The sequence below is a fragment of the Parasteatoda tepidariorum genome, chromosome 3 (genome assembly GCF_043381705.1).
Source record: "Parasteatoda tepidariorum isolate YZ-2023 chromosome 3, CAS_Ptep_4.0, whole genome shotgun sequence".
Taxonomy (NCBI): domain Eukaryota; kingdom Metazoa; phylum Arthropoda; class Arachnida; order Araneae; family Theridiidae; genus Parasteatoda; species Parasteatoda tepidariorum.
The window spans coordinates 87,550,325-87,573,702 of NC_092206.1; the positions used below are offsets into that span (position 1 = coordinate 87,550,325).

General features: G+C 29.2%; 1 protein-coding gene across 1 annotated transcript in view; it reads right to left on the reverse strand.

The window, feature by feature from the left end:
- Window positions 1–23,378, reverse strand: part of LOC107454090 (uncharacterized) — a 72,903-nt gene that overhangs the window by 25,658 nt on the left and 23,867 nt on the right. The window contains exons 2-3 of the mRNA XM_016071146.3: window positions 19,219–19,405; window positions 2,025–2,128 (exon numbers count right to left, since the gene is read on the reverse strand). Coding sequence (XP_015926632.1) covers window positions 2,025–2,128; window positions 19,219–19,405 — 291 coding nt within the window. The remainder of the gene's footprint in view (window positions 1–2,024; window positions 2,129–19,218; window positions 19,406–23,378) is intronic.

Below are 23,378 nucleotides of genomic sequence, written 5' to 3' on the forward strand. Positions count from 1 at the left end.
TATATAAAATTTATTTATTTATTTATATATATAATATTTAATTCTAAAAAGCGTATTCTCTGAGTTGGTGAAGAAAATTTGAGTCAGAATGTTGCCACATATTATACATATGTAAATGTGGTAAATTTCTATTTTTGTGTTATAATATAGCTGTTACGCAGCTAATCACTGAAAATTTTACACTTGGTCATTAAACAGACTTCTAAGTCTCAAAAATAGAAGTTTTGCGGTACAACGGCCTAATCTTCTTTAATAGAGAAAGTAGACAAAATACAATAATTAAATATTATATATTCTGTGAAATGAACATTGCACAGAAACTTAGGAGGAAAGATATACCACTTTAATTTTTGAAATTTCATTATCTTCAAATATTAAGTCGAAAAACGTCGATTTGTTTTGAGCACTCAAAACAAGGTGCTCATTATCCTGACCCACAAACAGGTGAACTATGTAGTATTAATATATTACTACACAATTAAACAAAATATTATTAATACATTATTACAAAATGAAAAAAAATATTACTAATATATTACTAGAATATACAAAATAGTTTAACGTGTTGGTGATTTTGATTATTTGCGCCTTATTTCGAGCTCCCGAAACATGGCGATTACTTTTCACCATAATTTTTTAAGCTAATGAATTTTTTCCATTGAGGAGTATATTATTCTAGATAAATGTTACTCTAATAGGTATATCACGCGAGGAAAATTATTGTCAACAAAACCGGTAAGTCAACCGTAAAAGAAAACATTGCTTGATTCAAAACTAAAAATACATCAATAGAGGGCAAAAGATATTTTACTTAAGTATACACTGTGAAAAAAATTATGGTCAAAACTACCAGAATATGATAAAATTTACTGTGTTTCTGTCTGTCCGGAAACATTATAAAGCTCGGTAATTTTTACCGAAGCGCTTTGGGTGTGAAATAAACAATAAAATACATTTTTACAAAATGCGACAAAAGTTGGTAAATATGGTAAAATTCGGTAATTTTATCATGATACCTTAGAACAAGGCATAAAAACCATTTATTCGGTTAAATTTACTTTTCAGTTTTGTATTTTTTACTAAATGAGTGGTAATAAGAACTATAATTTTGTAGAGTAGAATTTCCTGTAAATCGAACGGAGAAAATTACGAAATAAATGATTTAAATCCTGTATTAATCCTGCAATTTATTAATCAAAATTGTTTTTTTTTATTTATCAGAAATGTTATTGCCAAACAGTTCGGTATTTTTACTAGAATGTTTATCTTAGTGTAGTAATGTAAAACGACGGAATTATGAGATTTGGAGTAGTTTTCCTCGCAAACTTACTGACACGCAATAATGCCTTTCTAATGCAAATCATAAAATATGTTTGCTTTAGTTGCACACGTTTTAAGTAAACAAAGCCAAAGGTCGCTGTTGATAATACACTATACATAAATAATAACACATTTACCTCTGTCAAAATCACGCTATTTTCTTAATTTTTTATTTTTTTAAATGCAATTTACTTAAAAAAAAAAATTTATTTTTTACTGCATTGATAAAAACATGAAACACACTTTTAAGGAGCTATTCAAAATATTTATCCGAGGAAAATACCTTTAAAATGCATTGAGCTAGAAAAAGTTTTTGGTAGAAAAATACAATGTAGAAATTGTTTGAATTATGAAAAATTTTTTATTAAAGAAAAATTTGAATTCAAAAAAATTACAATAAATAAGGGGAATAGTATATAATAATTTGAATTGTTGAAAGTTAGTTAAAATAAATTTCAGTCATTTAAGTATACCTTTTCAGTCATTTAAATATATTTTTGATAATAACAAAATTTTGAAGGAAATTTTCTCACAGTAAGCCACATCGTGGCAGATTTCGACATTATATGCATGCAAGGTGCTGTTAGGCAAAAAGGCTAATAAATTATTTCTACGAACCCTGCAAAAATTCAACATGTATACAAATTTTTTAGACATCGAATTCAATTTTGTAATTTGAATTCGGTATAAAAATTAAAAATTACCTTTAACACAGGAATAGACAAGAATAATGACTCCTTTACAAAAACATTCTCTGTCGGGATGATCTTCTGTCAAGTTAAAACTACAATGAGACGTTCCGGAACACCTGTACGAATAAAAAAAGAAAGGATAAGCCAAACATTGTTTTTAAAACTTTATTTAAGATCTCGGTATTAAAAGGAAAGAGAAATATTTTGATATGCCACACAATGCCCAAGAAGCGAATTCTTTAATAACTAATTATTTTGTTCTTGTGAAATAGAACTACCAAAACTGAAGTAACCAATCTGATTTTCTTTTTTTTTCTTCTTTTTTTTTGATTCAGTCAAAAATTTTGAATGTTATAGACATAAGGAGAAATTTAAAAAACTACCAAAATCTAAAATTGTGTCAAGTTTCAAGTTTTTGTCAGTAATTAAAACAAATATATATACACATCAAAGGTGGCATGTAAATATTTAAGCGAGAAAAAATAAAAGCACTATCGAAATCAGTCGAGTTATTTCTGAATTTGTAATGTAAAGCATCAAAATCATTTTTATTGTTTTATGTGGTGTTTCTTAAGAATCTCAGTTTGCAGTGTTTCTAAGAATCTTCGTTTGCAAGCTTTGGCAATCAAAATGCTTTTGATATTTACAGTTTTGCCTTTCTTTGCAGTCATTCATTATATTTCAATAACGTTTTTGTGCTCTCTGCGTTTATTTACTCATTTGCGATTTCTGATGTGTATACTTTTTGACAACTATACTCTGTTGCAAGCTAAGAAAAAAAACATTATCCCTATGGAGAGAGCCTGTTTGCATATAAAGTACACGCCAAATGGATGCCAAGCTCCGAGCACGAGCGTATATCAACATCGCCAACTCTTGAAACGAAACGATGTTGCGCAGACTCCTTTTTGCATACTTCCTTATTAACAGCAATAATCAATTAACAAGTAATAAGAAGTAATGAAATAATATATCTAAAAATCGTAACAAATATACATCTTGCTATTCACACTTAGAGAAACTGATGAAAGAATAATAAATATTGCTTCTTGCAGACGATTTTCCCCTAGGCCGAAACAAAAATAAAATTTCTTTATCTCGCATTTGATTTGTTAAAAGCATCATAAGTCATCATAAGACGCGCCATTTTCTGCAGTCCAATCAAATCTAATGCTCTTGCAACGTCATATAGTTGTTTCTTTTTTAAGAACGAATGCTCTGTTATCAAAATATGTCTTCTTTTCAAGTCTAGGATTTCAGTTAGACTATGAAACTATAACCCCTTTTTTTCAATAATTCTATGATATATATTGTAACAGATAGCACGAATTAAATTTCTGATTGACATGTTTAACTTTTAAAAGCTTTTATATTGTTTTGAAAGCATATTTATGTAATCTTATTACGAAATAAACCGGAACTATATACAGAGGCGGATGATTACTTAAATTCTATACCGCAATGGTCTTTTCTTAACTTGCAACGGAGTTTAGTTATTTCAAACCAGGATTTTTTTTTCAAGAAAAAAAAAGAAAAAAAAAAAAAAGATTGCTTTAAAACATACCGGCACTTTGTGTACATCATTCTTAAAACCCATTTTACTGCGAAATCTATTTTCACCGTAAAATATTATTCCGCAATTTTTGCAAAAATATATATATATTTAAATAGACTGATTCAGTAATTTTACGTTAAATATTATTACTATATTTTCATATAACTAGTAGTCATTTGAGAGCTTACTAAAAACCGTAGTACGAAAGGAATGAAATTTAAAATAAATCCACGCCAATATAATAATTTTCATATGATTAACATTAAAAAAAAACACTAAGTAATACATTTGCCTCGAAATACAATTCTAATATTAATTATAAATTACAAAAATATAGGAAAAACAATAACGTTAAAATTTTTCTTTAAACGAAAATGCTTTAATAATTGAATTTTAGAAACCTATTGTTACGGATTTTTACTGATGGAGTAAAGACTGAGAAATTTACGTCGATGCAAGATAATCTTGCAAGCTTATGCTGAGATTTAAAAAAAAAAAGAAATTTCCCTGGTATATATTTCAAGGCAGCTGCAAAAGTTAACTAGAGGCACAGTGGGTATTAAAATACACCCTGGCTCCTTTTCTAAAGAGGCACAATCAATATCGTAACTATACGCTTGGAATAGGCAGATGTTCTATTCCATATGGCTCATCTGTCATAAAAACACTTCGATTTCAGTATTAACATGTCTTATTTAGCTCTAAAATGCATAGTATACCTCAAACGAGTTTTTTTTTAAATACATAAAACGAGTTTTTTGCTCACAATGTGAACGTCTTCTTACTTTGTATGTTAGAATGGACCTTTATACTTTTTTGCATTTACATAACCAAAGATTACTAAATAAAAATCGAAAACTTTAATTGCAACATTCACATTTTCTTTCAATTCATACTATTTTATTTATTTGCTTCAATTTAAAAAAAAATATGCATCCCAACTATTTTGGGAATCATCAAATTAGCAAACATCAAAAAAACGTACCTTCAAAAGGGAAAAATGTAATTCCATTAACTGATGAAAGTATGCCATGTCTTGATAGTTAGTAAACGTGACAGAACTTTATTATTTAATCAAAGTTTTGCTGCCTTGTCAAAATAAATCATTGCTATTCGTGTTCTTAGGATCTATTTGCACCATTTTAGTTGCTATTTGAGTTCTTAGATCCATTCATACTTTTTAAATTGGCATTTAATTTTTAGATTCGATAGCGCCATTTTAATTGATTTTAGAATTTTTTTGAATAATTGCTATTAATTGTTTTAATAAGTATTCGTGTCCCTAGATTTAACTGTTATTGGAATTCCTGGAACGATCAGCACCATTTTAATTTCTATTTGAGTTCTTATATAGATTCGCGTTATTTTAATTGCGATTTCCTTCTCAGATATGCTCGTCACTGCTAATCTCGTTCTATGGTTCATTGCTTTTTAATAACTATTTAATCTCTTAGATTCGCTCACTCTATTTTAATTTCTTTTTGAATCAATAATTCGCAAAATGTAAATATTTTTTTTTAAAATTCATAACTGGCACCATTTGAATTTCTTTTTGAATTCATAATTGGTTCCATTTTTATTTGTCTTTGAATTTTCAGATCCATTTTTATTGTTATTCGGTTCATATATCTATTTGTGTCACTTTAACTTTTTTTTGTACTGTTAGATTTAATTGTTATTTGAATGCTTCGATCCATTTGCGTAATTTTATCTAACATTTCATCTCTTAGATCAATTAGCATAACACTTAAATTTTCAGTACAGAAATTTCCCATTTTAAAAATTGTAGGATCATAAAATTGATCCCCTCTTTCGATTTACTTATTTTAGATTCATAAAATAACAGTTCCATCTTAAGCATTTGGATCTAGAATACGTCAAAAATACATTGCAATCATAATATCTCAGGTCTCACGTTACAACAGTAATTATTTTAGTAATATAATAATTAATCAGTAATAATTAATCAGTAATTATTTCATTTTCATTTATCATCTCCTTGTTAAGATTTCAATATTGGCTAAAAGAACAAAAAGTAGCAAATAATTTCATCCCATATATATATATATATATATATATAGCAGACAAAACCGTATCTGCATCAAAAGTTTTAAAAAGATTTNATATATATATATATATATATCGATAAAAGTTTGGTCGATTATTGTAATTTATGCTAGATTTTGTTTCCTATATAGTAACTTAATTAAATGCTTAGATACCTTTGAAAAATATCATCGAAAATTAAATTATAACTCACTCAATGCGCGCAATTTTCTATTTATTTATATCCGATTTGGTTTACATTTTACATCCTTAAATTATACTCCTTTCTTTGTCGAACATAAACGGTGAAGTCAGGCTATGAAAAGAAAGCAATTACTGCGTTCGCAAACTCAATTTTTCATTCACAATCATTATGTCATCTTCCGCTTCTTATCGATATTGAAGAATAAGTTGAAGAACATTCCCGCTATAAATATCCCCCCCACTCTTACGCGAGCCTCACAAATCGTAGTATTTATGGATTGTAAGTTCTATAGATGCGTGAATGATTTTCGGACCAGGGCGGCGTACATCACGCTCGGCGATCAATGGGGTGAATTGTACTAGTATGATGGACAGGGGATGAAATCGGTGGAATAAAGGGGATGGAGTGGATTGATCCCATTTCGTGGCTAAAGGAAACGCCCTTCCGTCTATGGGAGAAGAGGGAAAGTGTTGCTAATTTTGGCGAAAATCGTGCGCAAATTCGAACGTGAACTTAATTAATATTTGCAAGAGAAATCATTCTATTTATCTTTATGTTAATAGAAGTTAATGTGTTAAGAATTTATTTCGAAATTGGTTTGATGGTGACAGTTTAATGTGCTTTGCCTTTTAGTTAATGAGTGGAATGAAATTAGTTTATTAGAGATTTTTCCTTCTGTTTTTGCTTTATGAAATTGCATCTGTTTTTCTTTTTAAGACAGTGACGATCCATATTTCTTCACGCAGTTCCAGTGAGTTTTTAGTATTCCATTCCGAAATTATTTTTCAAATATTTAATTGTTTTTTTGTTTGTAATTATCTCCTGAGATTTTAGTATTTCTTCAAACGATTCCTTCGAGTTTTTTGTATTTTTTCACTGAATTTCTTCTAGCTTTTAGTGCAATTCTTTAAATGTTTTCAACTATCATGAAGATCAGCGTATTAAAAAAAGGGGAATTGAAGTTATGATGTTCATCAAGCTTATTTTATTTTATGACAGTTATTGAACAGTCGACCAAATTAGATTTGGAAATTTGAAGGAAATTATTAAACGAAAAAAGTGAAAAAAAAAGTAAAATGAGGAATGGAGGTAGGAAATTATAAATAAACAAATGAACAAGTATGGCTTCTAAAACTGTTTTTGACATAAATTTGTCTCACACTATCGGTGATTTAAACTTCTATTGTGTTATGTCAGAATAATGTAAAAATATAATAATGTACATGTTATTTAACTACTTTTGTACTGATATGATATACCAGAATGTTATTTTCTTCCTAACAGATTACATCAAACATACGCAGTAAAACATAGATACTCAAATCTCATGAAACTTTCTTTGTTTTTGACGAAACCATTACCTAGTATATGCTTCGAGAGAACATTTTGTCAAAGTGACGAAATAACTATCACCACTTTTTCAAGGAAATGGATTTCGTCAAAAGTAAAAATATCTTTCATCACTCTATTTTATTTTTCAAAAAAAAGAAAAAGGTACCTTTGAGGCACTTTTAGTGCCTCATGATAACTAACGGGTGACATTGTTGTTCACTTTTTCGTGGGTACCAGATAGGTGGATCAATGTCATCCCAATAAGACAAGAAGGATAGATAGAACATTTAGATAAATTACATCCATGCCCGAACAGGGACTCGAACCCGGGATCTGACTGGAATGAGACTAATTCCTTGACCACCATGCATCCTGTCTGCTTATGTCGGCATTCTAATTACCATCGTGTAAATCACGTGATTTCGTGACAAAATGATTCGCAAAATTAAGGATTGCAGAATCGTCAAAAGTGAGAGTTCTATTTCTGAGAGTGACACATACCAAATAAGATTGTATTCAAGAAAAACAAACAAAACAAGGTATTTTTATGAGATCGCATTATATTTTAAAATACTTTTAAATTAAAAACATTTTGGAAGGGAAAGGAATAAAAATTTTTACAGAAACTAACGGAAATAAGTATTTTATTTTTTATAATAACTCATGCAAGATAAATGTAAAGCTGGGTGGTTTTTAAGTGATAGCTAAGTGAACAGGAGTAAATAGCCTTAAAGTTCATACGTTTCTTCTTTCTTATTCATTAATAAATAAATATATTTTATTATATTTTATTTGTTGCCAGCAGGTTTCTAATTGGCGAAATCTACAAGATGTTCCAAAATTATAAAAATGATGTAATGTCTCGTGAAATAAGCGTTGGATTAAAATTCCAAAATTTTACGTTTGGGATTCTTACAAAAGCTCTGTTTAATGATATCAAACTCGACCTCTCACTTTTATCCCCTGAGGCAACTTAACGGAACGAAACAACTTAACAACGAAATCTTAAATAGGAATCCCAATTTATGTATTGTAGATTTGAATTCCGTGAACTAAAATGCGAAAACAATTGAGGAATTTGGGAACTTCTTTTTCTGGCGATTCCAAATTTGCAATAAGAAATAAAGTTTCCTATTTAAGATAGTGAAGTTAACTCTCCCACCCCCTTGAAGAAAATTAGGCTAGGTTGGAAGAAGGTCGAGTTTATCATTGAGAAAATCTTTTGAGACATCCAACAAGTATATTTTTAGATCCGTTGCGTATTTTCCAAGATACTTGACCATTTCTTTTCAAACACCCTGTATAAATCTCCAATATTGATTAAAATGGTTCGCGTTATTGAGTTTGAATTATTGGCGTTTTAATACGTCATTAAAAGCATGCTAGTTTTTTTTTTTAATGTTATCTGTTGGTCCTGTTAACAATTTCATTTTGTAAAGACTTCAATTTTCTTATAACAGTTATCATTTTTGGATTATTCATTTGAACATAATTCATCATTTTCAACTAAATTCAATTGAAAAAAAATACTAATTTGAAAATAGTTTTTAATTAATAAACGTACGGTACGCACACTGAGGTCGCAGGCACAACGAAGTCGTCCAAGAACTCGTTTGAGCTGAAAATTCCACAATTTTGAATAGATGGAAGAGGACATGCTCGGGTGAACATAATAAATCGGTGTGAAAGAAACGAAGAAGACTCTATCTCATTTGAAACTTTATTTTCCACAAGATAAGGTACTTTGCCTTGCTAGTGTGAAAGAGACGCCCTCGGATAAAAGACCAGAGGCGAAACGGTAAACGAACTTATCCTTAGATGTTCCATTAAATAGAATTGAAAACCATTGGCAGCAATTTTTTTTTCTTTTCTCTCGGTACTTTTTAAAGAGATTTCCTCATAAGTATCCGGCCGTATCTGATGATAGGAAGAAGGTGTCAGATTTTTAAGAAGTGAAGGTGAAGATACCTTCTTTTTTTGTGCTAATAGTCTGCTTAGTTTAGTTTTTTCAGACGATAAAGAAGGAACTTTTGTAGGATTAAAAGATGTTAGAGTTTTTATGGATGTGTACATTTTCTTTGTTTGACTTGAAGAGTAAGATTAACAATCAGGTGTGGCTTGAATTTGCCAAACGTTTTTTTAGTTAATATTTGCTAACTTGCTGCTATTCAAATGGATACATTAATGTATCGAAATGAAGATGAGGTGAAAGTCAGGCTTAAGATTATAGAACTTGTGTAACTTAATCTGTATGAAACTTATATTAATTTCAGTTTTAGTAGCATAATTTGTTGAATTGAAAAATTAAACAATTTTATCCTTAAAGGAACATTTCCAGCTCAAAACTAAAAAACTATATTAAGCTATTAACGTAAGTATTTCATTTAAGTTCAAAAATTTAATTTTTAACATTTACGAAACGCGCCCAATTTTCAAAAAGAGAGTTACAAGTTCAAAATAAAACTAAGCACGTAAGTATTTTGTTAAAATTTTAAAATTTAGTTTTGAACATTAAAAAAAACGCACCTTGCCTCTAAAGGGGCGTTTTTAGTTAAAAATAAAAAGCTGTATATACAATGCTATGCAATGCTATAAGTACTTAACATTTAATTTTAGCATTTTAAGAATTACGCACCCTCTTATTAAAAGGGCAGTTCTATTTAAAAATAAAAAGCTGCATTAAGATATGTGCACAAGTAATTTGCTTGTAATAAAAGATTTAATTTCAAACATTTAATTTTAACGTTTAAAAAAAATACTAACCCAATCTTTAATTCACTATTTTGTAATTCATCTACATTTCACTTTCGGATTTAAAAATTAAAAAAAAAAAGAAACCGCCAATGAAAGGAAAAATTTTAAACAGTAATTACCAAATTTCAAACGTTAAGCAGCAATTTTGAAGTAATTACCTTTGACTCAATTAAAAAAAGCATTCAAAAAATAAAAAAACAGTTATTTTTTTCAGATCAACAAAATTTTATTTTTATTTCATTATTTACAACGGGAAACAAGTATAGAAAATGCTAAAAAAAGAAACAAAACAAAAACGGTTTTGTTTCCTGGAAGAAACATGCTTATAAATTCTCGCATCATCTGCAAAATCTCACAGAAGGTAAAACAGTTTTTTCATTTTTAATTTACTTAAAAAAAAAAAAGAAATCTGTTATTTGGTATGCTGTGAAAAAAGTATGGTGAAAACTACCAAAATATGATAGAATTTACCACATTTTTAACTCAAAGGGAACGCCAGAGAGCTCGATAATTTTTACCGAAGCACTTTGGCAATGATTTCGGTAAAATTAACAATAAAATTTGGTTTTTTATTATGCGATAAAATTCAGTAAAGATAGTAAAATTTTGCATTTTTACCGTGATACCTTAGAGCATGGCATAAGAGCCACTTATTCGGTTAAATTAACTATTCCGTTTTGTATTATTTTACTAAACGTGGGGTTACTCCAATTTTGAAAACCAGAAATTTCAGTAAATTGTTACGATATGAACTGAAAAATCACCAAATGAATGATTTAAATACCGTATATTTTGGTTTTAATTTAACTAATTTTTACGCAGAATTATGTTGTACTTTTTACCAGAAATGTTATTACCATACGGTACGGTAATTTTATCAGAATTTTTTTCCCGTGTAGGTAAGAAAATCGGTATGTTAAACAAAAGATCATATTTTTCATATAATTTCAGTCAACCCTACCTCTTGCTACTTTCACTATATTATATCTGTAAATGTTTTATCTGCGTGTTTAATGGGCTGGAAACGAACCCATAGAAAGACTTTTCTTTAGCTTTAAAAATAGTTTTTCTTTTATGCATAAATTTTTTTTTGGGTAAGAAGATGTTATTATAGACATTTGTTTAACGAATAATTATTTTTATCTGTTCGTTTCTGAATGGAGTGGAGACCAGGAATTTTGTTCCTTACCTATTGTAAAACATGTGCTAAATGATATTGAGCTCAAAAAACAATTCTGTATTCGCAAACTCAGATAAAAGTTGGGTATTCATTTTGTGATACGAATATGATTTGAATCATTGAATTGATTCAATAAACCAAATCACAATTATGAAATTAATTTGATTCAATAATTGGATGAAAACGCTGTTTTTTTTTATCCGAGCAGATTCAAATCACTGCCTATCCTACCTACTACATTTTAGAAATGACTTTATCAATTGTATTAGACATAAATTTGAGCTACCTTTTCAAATTGATGCTACGCAATGTAAGATTAAAAACTTTATTAAAACAGTGTAATCATTATCATCTTAACAGAGATCAAGCGAAAAGGGAAACTTAAATAAATATTTTTTTTATTATTTGCTTTAAAGGTAATAGAGTAATTAGGGTTTATGTGCACTTGCTGAATAAACGAATTTGAAGCATCGATGTTTCAAACTTATTAGAATCACTGATTCGAATCTTTCAATACTCGAAAGATTCGAAGCACTGTGATGATTCGCTTTCTTCAACCCTAAACTGGATAACAAAGATCAGTGGGCCTCTAAAAGTGTGTTCTTAGGACTTGAAAGATTTGTTTTTTTACGTTAAAACAAGACCAGGTGTACATTTATATTTGCTATTGAACATAATGTCTTTTTAAAATTAATTACTGTTGCAGAACTTTTGACCTCTTCGGTTAAAAAATTCTGTTATATAACATTTTAGTATATCGTATCCTTCAGGTCTCGAAAAATATATTGCTCGACATACCCGGGTATGTCAAAGTTGCAATCTGACATGCATTTTTAACTCTTATATTCCCAGCCAAAAATGTAAATACGTAATTAGAAATGACTAAATGTATAGAGTAAGGGGCCTTCAAATTTTGACGAAAATTATCAAGATGCCGGTAGCCAGATAGGGCGGATAAATGTCACCAAAGGTTGAGAAAAAAGGAAAATCGATTATATTTGATAATACTCAAACGTTATAGAAAATATTTACATAAATAAGAATTTTAAGACAAAGTTAACTATCTTAGTCATGCTCGCTGCGTATGAGAGCATAGATCATATAGAGGTTTAAATAGCAGTGTGGAAGCAAACGCGTGCGTGAGTGACATTGTTTTTATAACACTGCTTTTAAGTGATTTGTTGAAGGGCATGCCCATAATACTTAATAGTTCTGTTTTCCGCCGGCCAGGTGGCCGAGCGGTTAGCGTGCCTGACTGCGAAGCCATAGGCTGCGGGTTCGAATCCCGCTCTGGGCATGGATGTTTCTCTCTCTCTCTTTGTGCTGTCCTCTGTTGTGTGTGTGTATGATGTGTGAATGTGGCCCACCCTATAAACGGGTTTGTGGCAGTGTGGCGTGGGCAATGTTGCTCGCCTCCGTGACTTTGGTTCACAGGTGCCCACTGGGTAACGCGAAATGAGCAACAATTCTGGCATAGTATAGGCAAAAGATTCAAAATCCGTGCCTGCCATTAGAAAAAAAAAAGTTCTGTTTTCTAAATAAAATAATGCTGTTGCAATGCTTTAAAAACCATACTCTGCCCTTGCTCCATTAATGCTTATACATACTTTATATTCCTCTCTTAACAATACACGGAGAAAAAAATTCTGGTAAAGTTATTTTACTGTAAGTTAATGATATTTATGCTAAAAAACCCATAATTCTGGCTTGTAAAATCAAAATATACAGTATTCAAATCATTAATTTGGTAATATTTCTGTTCATATGGTAACTGTTCACCGGAAATTCTGATTTTCAAAATTATAGTTCGTATTATCACACATTTAGTAAAAATAAAAAAAATAAAAAGTAAATTTAATCGAATAAATTGTTTTTATTACACGCTCCAAGGTATTATGGATTAGTTACCAAATTTTATGGCATATTATAATACCATATTTTAATTTTATTGCTTATTTAACCAAAATCTTTACCAAAATGCTTTGGTAAAAATTACTGAGATCTTTATTAGTGTTCCCATAAAAGCAGAGGAACGATAAACTTTACTGTATTCTGGTAGTTTTGATCATGATTTTTTTTCCTAAATATACCTAATCATGTTACTTAGATAAGTGAATTTATTAATATGTATCCGAAAAAGATGTTTGGGCAAATAAAAGTTTCATTCTGACGTGTAAAAAGTTTGAGATTTTCCAAGTCCTGGTATTTTGTTTATCGTACTAAGTTAAGGGGGCTCCAAAAATATTTATAACCATTCTGAAAGTGATAAACTGGTTCCAGAGTATAAAGATGAACTCTTATGTCAAGGAAATCAAATCCATTCCATGAATTTGCTACTTTATTAACAGTGCGAAATAAAAACAAAACTGTGTGTAAATAATGTTGAAATTATAAAAACAAAAACATTTTAATTTGAATTTAATTATTCCAGTAAAGGTAAAACATTTCAATACCTTTTATTATAAAATTCTGTGTTGTTTATAACCACTAATTTTACTTAGTTCCGATCGTAACTCTAGCGTAACGATTTTTTTCAGAAACAATTAAAATCTTTCAAGAGATCAAAGACTGGAATAATAAGATGTTTTCGCTTCAAATAGCTTTACGAGACAGGAAAGAAAGACTTTATTTCATGCTTTACGAGTTCTCTCAACTTCAGAGAATCTTAACGATTCTTTAAAATTAAGAGATATGGCCATTAAATGCTCACGATGTCGTAATGCTTTACGAAGCTCGTGCTTTGTTATCTAAAAGGCATCACTTTTTGATGAATGATTGAAAATTTATTGTGATCCATATTGATTGTTATTTTAATTGAATGGTGTGGAACGATATGGATGGTTTTTTTTTCTTTTGATTTATAAGATGTGAATGCTCTGATCTCCCACGCTTTTAAAGATAATCGTGAGGGCAGTTACACCCACGCTGAGAGCTATTAACTTTCACGCTGATGGGCACTGCTCATTTACATGAGATAGAATTGAAATGGAATATTAATAAGAATTCAAATGGATTATGTAGAAGTTTCATTCTTGCCTGGAAGGTTTTGCGCTTTTTAAGACGAATAATGTTCAGCAATGAAAAATAGCATCCTTTTCTCTTGACCTATAACTTTCCAAAATTTTTTTACATGGTTATTGGGTACTTGCAATGCTTGCATCTCTAGGAAAAGTGATCATGCCTAACCATGTGAATTAAATCAGATTTAGTTGATTACCTGTAAGCGACGTCATGCGCGTGTGTCAAACCTCATTGGCTTCTGAATCAACAAATGTCATGATTTACCTCCGATGACGTCACTTGCATATATCCATTGCTGTTTTACTTTTTTTCAGATATTGTCAATAGTATTTAGTCATTCGCTGTAGACAACTCCGTTTTTTTCTATTTTAAATTGAGCATAAGGGAATAATTGATTTCATAAGTAAACTGCATTATGAAAATGGTATTTTTAAAGTTATTATCTGTAAAGTTTTATAGAATTGTTCAATATTGACTGTAATAAAATTAAGTTGGGTTCTCCAAGAAAATTAAGGTCTTCAACTGTAATTTAAAGGTAAAAAGGTGAATTATCTTTATAAATAATGGAAGAGACACTTTAAGTTTTTTTTACAATTTTTTAAATTTCTCAAGAAATACTTGGATTATTTCATAATTTCTGTGGTAATTAATTCAAGCGATTTTTCATACTTAGCAAGACAATTTTAAGCTTTCAGAGGTTTCAGGGACCGATATTAAATTACGAAAGAAAACAAGTATTTTTGAACACCCTTTACCAGAAAATCAAGGAATAATCTTGTAATTTGCACCGATTACTTTGGTTGTTACTTGCAATTACTGCAGAAAATTTCCTAAATCTAATTTAAATCTAATCTAATAATAAAAAATTTATTTTATAGTCTTACATTGTTTTGCTTCAACTTTAAAAATATTTATTAAAATGAAATAAAATTTTTGGAGTAATCAAAAATTAATTACAAAATAATTATTTCAAAATTTGAAAAAAAATTCGTAAAAAACTGCGCAAGATGTGACTATTTAAAGTAGTTCTTTTATACTGCGCATGCACGGAAAAAAGTTAAAGAAAATTATTTTTTTAAAATTTTGTAGGGATTCGTATTTGGCAACTAACGAAAGAAAATCTGATTTGAATATCTTATAAAATTTAAAGAGTTTCGAACAAAATTTTCTAAGTAGTTCTTGTACTTCTTTGAAAAAGCTCAAAGTATTTCCAAGATTTATTGAAAAGGACACAATGCTTGTGTCCTTTTCAATAAATCTTGTTTAATTGTACAAAATGAAATTTGCGAAATATATTCAAGGTATATGAAGAAAAAAATTTCTTTCATAAGCCGGCTAAGGCTCATTAAAAGCTAATTTCAGGCTTGAAAAACGACTTTCAGGACGTATAGCAAATTTTTATTTTTTCAACATAATTAGACTTTGAAATATGAATGGTATATCACGAAAACAGAACACTACAAATAACAACAGAATAATAGTCAAATAAAATAAACCTCTAAGGAGTACTTTATAACTATTGTTACATTATTTTAAACAGGATGATTAAAAAATGCAACAAAACTGAATAATAAAAAATCTATAACGGGAATTTACAAAGAAGAATGAATTGAAATATTGTTTGTAGAAGTATAGCTCAAAATATTAATTTATAATATCCGTAATTTCGGAATAATAAAAAATGTAGAAGGAAAGAACATTTCAAATTTCCGTTTTTATGTCAAACCTCATTAGCCTGAATGCACAAAGAACAAAACATTCCAGATAATCCTGTAAAGGTAAGTGAATGACCCGAAATTTTTCTTAAATTTATACTTTTCCTGAAGTATAAATCCAATGTCATTACATAATAACAGTAAAAAAAGTAATAACGCAGTAAATACCGCCATTACTTGTCTTCTTCAAACAATCGTTCTTTTTTTTAGAATAATGGAACAGAACTTCTATTTGCTTTCTTTTATTTAATACATGCGTTTAAATACGCCCGTTGCCACTGCTTTCTTTTGAGTGGAGTTGGTGCGCATCTTTTCTTCTATTACTCTCAAAAGAACCGACGGTATTTGTTAGCGATGCGCAACCAATCAAAGTGTTTTTGTTCTTAACAAAACTTTTTCTTTTGGCATCGAATAGTGAATCGTAGTTTGTTTTTCAGAAAGTTTTTGGAAAATGTGAGACAACTATGTATGGATCCACGATGGATTCTTTTTACACCTGAAGTTAGATTTTCAATTTGAATATTGTTACGTTTAATTATTTACTTATGTTACTGTGCATGACCAAAATTGCTGGTTGTTTACTTCCACCGGTGAATGTTGACAATCACATAATCGCTTTTGTAAATGTTCGAAATATATATTAGGTCTAGTTAAGTGCCACTGCCCGGTATACCCTACACTGATGTTTTTTAAGGTTCAGTGCCACTGCCTAGTATGCATTTAATCGGTACTCCGAACACTGAAGTTTCCCCTTATCTGTCCTCAGCGGAAAATTAAATATCGAATAAATATAATTATATCAATGAATGATTGGTGACATTCTCTTGATTTAAGTCATTCATGGCAACATTACATATAAAAGTCAAAAAGCTGTTGAGTTCTACAGTAGAAGTCATTGTTAAATTATGCTTTCGACCTTGACAACCGAAATCTGGAGATCTTCGATAACTTTATATGTTTAGCAGATCTTCGGTTACTTTCTCTTTATGTTTTTCTGGAAAAAAAAACTTTCACATTAGTTTCATCTGATGCGTTAAGGAAAAAAATCCCAAAGTCTATTATTGAAAGTTCAAGTATCTTCCAAATTCAATTAAATCGTTTATTCAATTTTTGAATGAATATATTTTTCAATTTAAAGTGTCAAATAGTTGTTTTGCTCTATAATACAGGCTCTAGTTAAATTATACTTTTAATTTCGACAGCCGAAATTTGGAGATTTTTAAAATTCAATTATTTAGCATATCTTTGGTTACATTCTCTTTATGTTTATCGAAAAAAAACTTTCTCATTAGTTTTTCTCATCTGATGTGTTAAGAAAAATATCCAAAGCCTATTATTGAAAGTTCAAGAATCTTTCGAATTCAATTAAATCTTTTATTCAATTCATCGAATGGATAAATTTTTCTATTTAAAGTGTCAAATAGTTGTTTTGTTCTACAATACAGATTTTCGTTAAATTATGCTTTTAACTTTGACAGCCGAAATTTGGAAACGTTTTAAAATTTAATTATTTAGCAGATCATAAGTTACCTTCTCTTTGTTGTTTATCTGAAAATACTTTCTCATTAGTTTTACTCATCTGATGCGTTAAGAAAAACATTCTAAGCTTATTATTGAAAGTTCAAGTAACTTTCTAATTCTATTAAAATGTTTATTTTATTCTTTGAATGGATAAATTTTTAAATTTATCCAATACAGGTCATTGTTAAATTATATTTTTGACCTTGAAAACCAAGATCCATAGATCTTTTATTACTTTACTATTTAACATATCTTCAGTTATTTGCTCTTTCTTTATATTTATCTAAAAAAAACTTTCACACTAGTTTTTCTCACTTGATGCGTTAAGAAAAATAACCAAAACTTGAAAGTTCAAGCAACTTACAACTAAATTGCTTATTCACTTTTTCCATAGTTATTTTTTTTTTTCCACACTAGTTTCTCTCACTTGAAGTTTTACGAAAAAATTAACACCTATTGTTGAAATTTCACGTAATGTTTAAATTTAATTAAAATGTTTATTCAGTTTGTTTCAAATTTAAAAATATATTACTAAATTTAGTACACAAATTTAGTACGTAGAGTTTACAGAATTTAATTAAATAAAAAACCATAAGAAATGCTTGAGCTGGCTTTGATTTTAAATAGCCAAAACACAAAAGAGAAGAAAAAACGTAGTGGTAATAAAAATTTAAAAGCACACACTTAATCTATGATTTTAATAGACTTCACTTACAACTCGCGAAAGATCACCTACCCAAAAAATTGCTATGCTATCTTACTGGGCTCACTTTAGAAACCAAGAAAGCTTTGTTAGAGACAAGTTAGAGACATTTGAAATTGTCCAAGAATTTAACAATATTAACAATTCTGCTTATATCTAAAGTAGACAATTGAAACTAGCATTGTCATGATGCAGTGAGTTCCAGTTGGGATTTAATAGCTCTAGTTCATGGAAAAGTGGTCGAAATTTCGATTACATCATCATACCTACCCGCACACTAAATTAAAAGTATAAAAATGCAATAAGAACTCATAAATCATTCAAGAAATTGCCAAACTGTTAAAGCAATAATTTGCAACTACTGTCGTTGTGAAAAGTTACTCAAATCAATGCTGCATAATATTTTTCCTTTTACAAGGTTAAAGACATTTTTTTCTAAAATTTAATAGCGTTAGTTAAAATTTACCATTCATATTTCAAGAAATTTATTATTTTACGTTTACACTCTCAGAAATAAAATTCTCACCTTTGACGATTCTGCAATCCTTTAACAGTATTTCGTTAATTTTGAGAATCATTTCGTCACGAAACCGCGCGATTTGAGACGAAACGCTAACTCTTAAATATATGACGAAACTGTTTCCTCAACTAGAAACCTCAACGTAATGCATCGTGGAAGATTAACTAGAATGACGAAACTAGAATAAGACTAGACAATCGAAAATAACGTGACGAATTCAGCTGAACAGCTGCATAGTAGTCAAGGAGTTGGCCTAGTACCAGGAAGATCCAGGGTTCGAACCTTCCTTCGGACATGAGTGTAAATAATCGCACTGTTCTATCTGTCCTTGTTGTGTTGCGCCACCTATATGGTGCCCACAATTACGTGATTATTAGAAAAGTAGATACATTAGACACTACAAGTTTTTTTTCTGGGAAAAAATAGAATGACGAAGTATTTATTGACTTTTGACGAAGTTCGTATCCTCAAAAAAGTAAAGATAGTTATTTTGTCACTTTGACAAAATATTCAATCGGAGCATATACCAGGAAACGGTTTTGTCTTTGTTTCGTGATATGTGAGTATTCATTTTTTATAGTGTAAGTACAGAATTTATGACAAATATTTTTTAAAAAATTAGTTGATTTTTCAAGTTTTATTAGATGGTCTTACCTTCGATTCAGAGGTATTCGGAGATCTTCCGTACACGGCAGTCTTCCGTCTCTATTATTGAAACATGAAGTTCGATTCACTTCAGTTTCATTGTTCGTAAAGTAAGCTTCGTGGATTGCTAGAACACTATTCCAACTGCAATCCAATCTGAAATCTTGATTCCAACAAAACCTTCTTCGGATAAAATCTAAAATGAAATAATTAGAATTAGGAAAAGCAAAGTGTAATTAAAATTTTTGTTGTATTTTTACAAGTTTCGCAGTATTTAAGAAAAACCACATATTTCAAGCATTTAAAGAAACACCGGTACACATGGGAGAACATTATTATTTCACAGGAAAGAGTGAAAAGAAAAAAACTGCTTAAAAATGAATTAAAAATACTATTATGAAAATTTTGTGAAACTTTATTTTACCCACTTGCTTTGATCAAAAAGCATTCTAATTTATACGAGTTTCATTCTTGCTGGATCCAAATTAGCATCGACTAAAAAAGTATGCTTTTCCCATACTTGCATGGAAAAATAGTTCTATATGTTTATTATTTACGCGAATTTAAACTATGTCTTACCTGTATAGACAAAAAATATTCTTTCCTATTTTTACGCTTTTTAATACAGCTTAGCCGATATTTATATGGATTCAGAAAGTACATTTCGCATTTTTCTTATTTACATGAATTTCAGTTATGTTTTACCGGTATTTGCATCAATTACAAATGCATTTTTTTCTTATTCATGCGATTTTTAGCCTTATTTTACCCCACACTTGCACCTCTTAAAGAAACATTTAAAAGTACTTTTTTTCTTCGAATTTTTCCCTCGGAGTTTGTTTTAAATAACGATCATTTATCTGTCCTTGTAAGTGCGACAGAAAAACTTATTTACCCCCCCCCCCCAAAAAAAACATTATGCTAAAATTNAACCCCCCCCCCCCAAAAAAAAATATTTAAAAAAAAAATATTTTTTAGAAGCTCTCTTAGCTTAGTTGATGTTAAAAATCTATAAATAATTGAATAATAAATAAAAATAGGTTGCTTTAATATCGCCAAGGTTTACAGCAATTGTTACGAACTGAATAATATTGCGTTTTTTTTTCTTAACTTATGAAAAAAGTATGGTAGAAACTACTAAAATATGATAAAAGTTACCTTTTTTTTTTGGTTCTATGGGAACAACTAAAAGCTCGGCAATTTTTAACAAAGTGTTTTGTTAATGACTTTGGTAATATCTACAATAAAATACGATCTTATAATTTTAAAAGTTAAATGTGGTAAAATTTAGTTATTTTATCATGATACCTTAGAGCATGGCATAAAAACCATTCATTCGGTTGAAGTTTATTTTTCAGTTCTATATTTCTTACTAAATGTGTGGTAATAAAAACTATACTTTTAGATAATTAGAACTTCCTACAAGCCGTTTGCCACATGAACCGGAAAATTGCCAAATTAACAGTTTAAATACCATATATTTTGGTTTTATTACCAGAATTATTGTTCTTTTTTTTTAACCAGAAATGTCCGAACCATACTGTACGGTAATTTTACCAGATTTTTTCCTCTTAATGTGAAGTTGTATTGTTATTTCATATTAATGGGTTGAGTAATTTTTCTTCCTCTATTAACTTTGGTTTTGATTTGTGTGTGGTTATTTTAAACATTAAAAACATGAATAATAACTTAGTTATAAATAATAACTGAGTAAGAATAATGAATTCATAATCAGAAAAGCAAGTAAAAGTTTTCTAAATTAAGATGTGGAGAGTGGTTTGGCTCTTTAAATGATAAATCGGACAAAGAAGCACCAAAAAGTTATTTTAGGTATCGACATAAAAGCTGTTCTTTTTTTTTCTTTCTCTGCAGTGTGTACGTTAAACATTTCTTTTTTCCAACTGAGAAAAGCTTGTTTTCGTTTGATTGTAAGGTTTCCTGAGGATGTTTTTATGATTACTTTACAAATGACTTCAGTTTTCTATTTTTACCTTTGCTATCGCTTATTTTTCACTGCCTGCAGAGTAAGATTTATGTAAATCGTTTTCTTTTTGTATGATGGTAGTTGGCACCTTCTCCCCGCCTCCCCCCCAAAAAAATAATAAGAACCACAGTAAAAAAATTGAATATCATATCATGCACACATTTAGGAAAGAGATAAAACTTAAAGACGTACTTTTTTTTATTAAACCTTTATCATTTAAATGTTTAATATATATATANATATATATATATATATATATATATATATATATTTATTTATTGAAACTGGTGATCAAAAATTTCTTTGATGCTTATATCCTCCCTCCCTTCCACTGTGCGATGATTTCCATACAGGAAATTTTTTTTAGCACTACACCTCTGAACCACTGACTTTGATTATACTCTTCATTAAAAAATCTGTTTACATCCTACATAATATTACTTTAACATCGAAATTGCTTTCAGACGATAATTTTATAATTTAAAATAAGCTAAATACTACTATACGAATATTTATTGATAACATTGTAGTACTCAAATTTCTAATTTGAAATGTACAAGAAAATTACACAATTTGAAGTTTTGAGTCAATTTATTTTTAACTATTCCCTAACCTCACATTAGTAAGAAAAAAGAAACATAGCGGCCTTGGTGTTTACAAATATCACAAACGTTTATTCTAAAAAAGAATAACAGTTAATTTTCCTTCAGCTGATAGAACAAAACGTCATGCAATAGACACCTGCTGTGATACGGAGTAAGCGTGAGGTTGTCCGTCTGTGCACAACTCAACTTTGATGAATCCCAAATAATTCTCCCGCCACGCTGAGCCCCACTGCACTATGAAGAAAAAAAAAATTAACTAACTCACTCTTCTTTGAGTGGCCGCGTGATACATGCACTTTTTGTATTTATCAAAATTAAAAATCAGTCTCCATTGGGATATCTGTGCCATTGTCTACGATCTGCCAGCCTAAACTTGACTCAATTTGATTTATGATGTTCTGGGATAATAAAGTTAATGGTCCATTGATTAAAATTAATCAGATCCGTTTTCCATCATTTGATTACTCTACGAAGCTAAATGTTTAAAAACAATTGGGCGATATTTGATCTGCGATATTAAAGAAGAATGTATTAGGGTACGAAACAAATTGTCTTCCATTAAAAGCTATTTTTTAAGCATTCATCGCAAGACAATTAATTAAAAAAATGTTTTTATTTTCCTAACATTTTATTAAAACATAAATTTAAGCAGGGAATAACCACGAAACAGCATCAGATTTTGAAGAAACTATGACAACTAAATAATACAGAATTAGAGGCACTAAGAAATTCCGGATCAAATTACTGTAAAAAGGTCTCCTGGCACCATGAGTGTAGCATCCATAGATTCCTTTTCTAAAGCAAAATTTTATGCCATAATTTTTACAGTAATATTTATTTAATTACAGCTATTTTATAGTAAATATTACAGCATAAAAAGTAATATTTATTTCATTTCAGTGATTTTACAAAACATTTTACTGTAAAAATTACGGCTTATCAGATTTTGTGTTCCATAAAACTGTAAAGTAAAAATGGATTTTACGGTAAAAAGTATTGGCATCCTGACAATTTGAACATTTTACCAAAATTCGATCCGGAAATTTTTACAGTGTAAATGTTTTTAGTGATTCATGAATCCCATACAATTCTGCATGATAATGTAAAATATTCAAGGAAAAATCATAAAGTATTGAAAAGATATTTATAAAAACTATACATAGTATATTCGATTAATTTCCATGATCAAGTTTCAAATATAATATAAAATAAGTAATAGACGAATACATTTGACGGTTGATTGCTAGTTTTTATTTCATTTTATTTTATTATTATTTTCTTAAGTTCATTATAGTGCACAAATGATAGGACATTAATACACCATTTTGGGAGCATTTTAACCAATACAGATCTTTCAATGTACTGAAAAAATTGTTTTTGCACTAATTATTGTTATCTTATAATTTTACCTGCTCTTATAATTTATATTTATCTGAAATTTTAATATTTTTGTTTAATTCTGCTACTTTTTTTTGGTATGTCAGCTGTAATTGGGTAGAAAATACGAAATGACAAAATTGCTTTTTTTCCCTCTGATTTTTTAGCTGAGTGGAAGTGTTTTTTTAAGATTGATTTACTGT